Consider the following 3,754-nt stretch of genomic DNA (forward strand, 5'->3'; position numbering starts at 1 on the left):
ATCAAATTTTGATGTATTTAAGATGTGTTTTGACATTTTGTATGATTAGGTACAACCAAACCTATTAATTCAAATTGGAAAGAAACGTTGTTGACTTAAGAGTTTGAAGATCCATGTGAGTCATTCCCACTTGCCTTACATGTAAGAATTCATTTGTTTAATGTTAATCACACTTGACATCACAAGTCAGAGCAAAGGCAGCTGTGTTTCAATATTTATTATTTAGTCTTACAAGGCCCCCACACTGATTGAGGACATTTTTATTTAGGAATGTTCTGTAATTTATGGAGGACATACCAATACTGTCAAATTATAATTATATATATATACAATTATTATCACAAAAGACAATAGTAAAAGTAATATTATTTTCCAAAAAAATATCATAACTTTCAATTCCTAAGTTGCTTTGTAATAAACCTAATAATGTTAAAAGGCTTATTTCAAGATTTTCACAATGATACAAATATTAAATTATTGTTGATGTTTATATACATATGCATATAGATACTACTATAAATTAACTTGATTTTTTATTCAGTGATGAAATATACAATAGAAATGTAATTATTCTACCTATCCATCTCTTGTTAATAAAAAGAAAAATTATATTTTAAAGTTTCTTCTTATTCAAAAACTCTAGTACTCTAAAAATAATTATGATAAGCAAACAATATTATTTGAATGATAGGTTCATCATTCTTGAATTCTCAATAATGGTTTTATTAATTACAATAGTAATGGCTTTTTAATGCACTTGGGCCATAATTTGTGACTTAAAACCACTATGATGGACCATTAATGTCAGAGTGTCACTTCGATGATGTATCATTTGAAGTTGGATGCTCTTTAACTAATTGAATTTTTTTCTTCTTTTGAATGGGTCCGCATGGATACATTTAGTGAAGCTTGGTTGGTTTTATCTATCAAATAAAAGATTGGGTTAGTTGGGAGGTAGAAGGTGTCTTAATGATAAAGCATAAATATAAATAATAAATAAAAATAAAAGAAGCTTTTGTATTGAAAACTACATATGAGTCAAGTAACATCATTGTTTTAAAGTCCCGGTATTTTCTGATCACTCAAGAAACCATGGAGACTGAGTTCTCTCAGATGTGGTGACTGAGTCATTGGAGAAAACTCTCGTGGTGGCCTCCCGGTTGTCGTGGAGATATGTTTTTTATTATTATATATAAATATAAAATTTTCATAGAAAAGAAAAGAGAAAAGGTGGCTGAGAAAACTCCCAAGCAACAAGACAAAAAAACACGAACATGCCAAAAATAAATAAAGAAAAACGTCAAGAACAAAAAAAATAATAATAAAAGAAAAGAAAGTTACATATCCGAAGGGGGGCTACAAGTCACAAATGGTACTCAATTAAAAATAAAATCTTGGAAGCACATGCCCTCAAAATCCTTACTAATCTTCGATCAAAAGAAGAGTAATCTTTAAATCTCCAAAATCACCGTGTGAGATGAGTTCTCCTTACTCTGGAATACTCTATTGTTGCATTCTTTGCAGAGATCTCATGCAATGACTAAAGGAAGGGTAGTCCAAAGATACATCTTTCTAAAAGAGAAGATATTGAATCTCCAATCCTCCAAAAATGCGAAAATAAAAAGAGGAAAAATCAAAACCACCTGAAAACGAGATAAAGAGAACATCCAAATGCCATGCAAAAAGAGACAATGAATAAGAATGTAATTAGTGGACTCTCCATTCTTCAAGAAATGGGTTGTCATAGAGATATTGGGATGACTAATGATAATCTGACTCGTATAAAGCCGCTCAAAATTCAATCGTCTATGTTGATATGTGTAGGAACAATAGATCTTTTCCTTGTGTATCCTAAAAAATAGATCTATGTTAGCAAGTGAATTTTGAGTTAATTTATCGCTACTCTTTTGGGATTTTGGTCCTAATTACATGTGCAACAAGGCATTTTTAGATAGAGAACATCTAAGTTTTTATGTGATTAGAAAAGATAAATCTGCATTTTTAATAATATATCTTCATCTTATTAATGAGAGATGCATTATATTAAGGTGTATGAGATATATTGACATTGATACAATAAATGATGGAGAATAATATATGTAATAATATCAATTAGTATATTCTATATTAAAAATTATTAATAAATTAAAATATTTATAATATGCTAATTTTCTTATCTTGGTTGATTTTGCAGCAATCCCTATAAATATCCTATTAGAATTGCTTATCAATATATATATATATATCCTATTAGAATTCATGTAATACGCTCATCCAAGAATTGACGCATGCCTGCTTACTTGTACAAAGGCTTAGAGTCCTGTTCAAAAGCTTCCGTCGAAAGAACTCTAATAATAATACAATAGAAGAAAACATTACTTTCACTAATTGAATTGTTTTTTTTTTATTTATTATTATATAAAATTGAAGAAAGGCTAAATGCTGATATATTTTCAAGGCAATTATGCATCTCAATAGGATCACTGCTTTATAATATATATATAGTTAAATTATATTAGTACAGTGAGGGTCTGCCCAACAAATTTTAGGACCCGAGAGAGAATGATGGAGGAGCATATTAGACATTACAAAATATAGGTCAGAAAAAAAAAAAAAAAAACATCCCCACACAGACAGACAGACAGACTATTGGTGGTAAAAAAAAGAAATATGATTGAATTTGTGTAGCTAGGCATCAGAAGTCCTCCCCAAATAGGTAGGAGATCCTGTCGACCATCCATGGATCTGATCCACCCCTCATCATCATGATCTCGTCTGATTGAATAATGGGGAGTAGTTTAGCTCTGCACAAAGGGCATGTCAGCTGACTTTCATCCACCCATTTGTCCAAGCACTCCCTGTGGAACACATGACAACAATTTGATAGTTCTCTGATCTCATGCCTTCTCTCCAACAAACTCAAGCACACTGCACACACCACCTCATCATCATGACATACCACCACCCCACTGGAGGATTTATCAAGAAATTCACCATATTCCAATATAGGAAGTCTCTTCTTGATTTTATCCAACATAACAGGACTCTTAATTATTGTTAATGGAACTCCAAGAGATGATGATGATGATGATGATGAAAGGGAATATTGGGAAGTATGGAATTGATCAGGAGGGTTGATTAAACCCAAATGAAAGAGTGCCACCATAAGCATGAGCTTGAGATGGGCTAGCAGGGTTAGTAGACCGGCTAAAAGCTTTGGGACTTCTATGTCCACACAAAGAAAACCCATGAGTCCGAATTAAATGGATTGGGTTGAAGAAGAAGAAGAAAGCATCACTAGATAGGATATACAGCTATTTATATATTTATAGGAGTTTTGGAGCATTTAGTTAGATGGATGGATGGTGAGGTTGAAAAATAAATAATAAATAAATAAAATCATAGCACAACAAACTTATTAGATAAGATCAAGAAAAGTACTGTGTATTGAGTCACAGGACAGGACAGGACAGGTAATAATTCCAATATTATGGAAATTATGTCATCACCACCAACTTTCGAAGAATACTTTTCTTTTACTATTTAAGGTATTGAAGTGAAAGTAAACCAATGGTTAGGAAGATAAATTAAAAGGAAGGTCATCATAACTCTAGCAATAATGATTTTCCCCGCACCCTGAGTCCCTGACCTGGCCTCGTAGAGAGTAGTTCTCACTATATCCACGATTCTTCAACTTATAAATTAAGGATATAAATTTTAAAATAAGCTGATTTTTTGTGAGGATGATCTCTTC

At 31.7% G+C, this 3,754-nt stretch overlaps 1 protein-coding gene across 1 annotated transcript; it reads right to left on the bottom strand.

Annotated features, from left to right (window-relative positions):
- Positions 1-2,695: 2,695 nt before the first annotated feature.
- Positions 2,696-3,250, bottom strand: LOC147393920 (putative E3 ubiquitin-protein ligase XERICO). Its single transcript, XM_086455149.1, has one exon. The coding sequence runs from the start codon at positions 3,248-3,250 to the stop codon at positions 2,696-2,698; it is 555 nt and encodes a 184-aa protein (XP_086311275.1).
- Between the last annotated feature and the right edge of the window lie 504 nt (positions 3,251-3,754).

The sequence above is a fragment of the Akebia trifoliata genome, chromosome 10, assembly GCF_017979445.1.
Source record: "Akebia trifoliata isolate Shusen 1 chromosome 10, ASM1797944v1, whole genome shotgun sequence".
NCBI lineage: Eukaryota > Viridiplantae > Streptophyta > Magnoliopsida > Ranunculales > Lardizabalaceae > Akebia > Akebia trifoliata.

Coding starts and splice junctions, on each gene's coding strand:
- LOC147393920 (XM_086455149.1), bottom strand. CDS start 3,250: ATGGGTTTTCTTTGTGTGGACATAGAAGTCCCAAAGCTTTTAGCCGGT.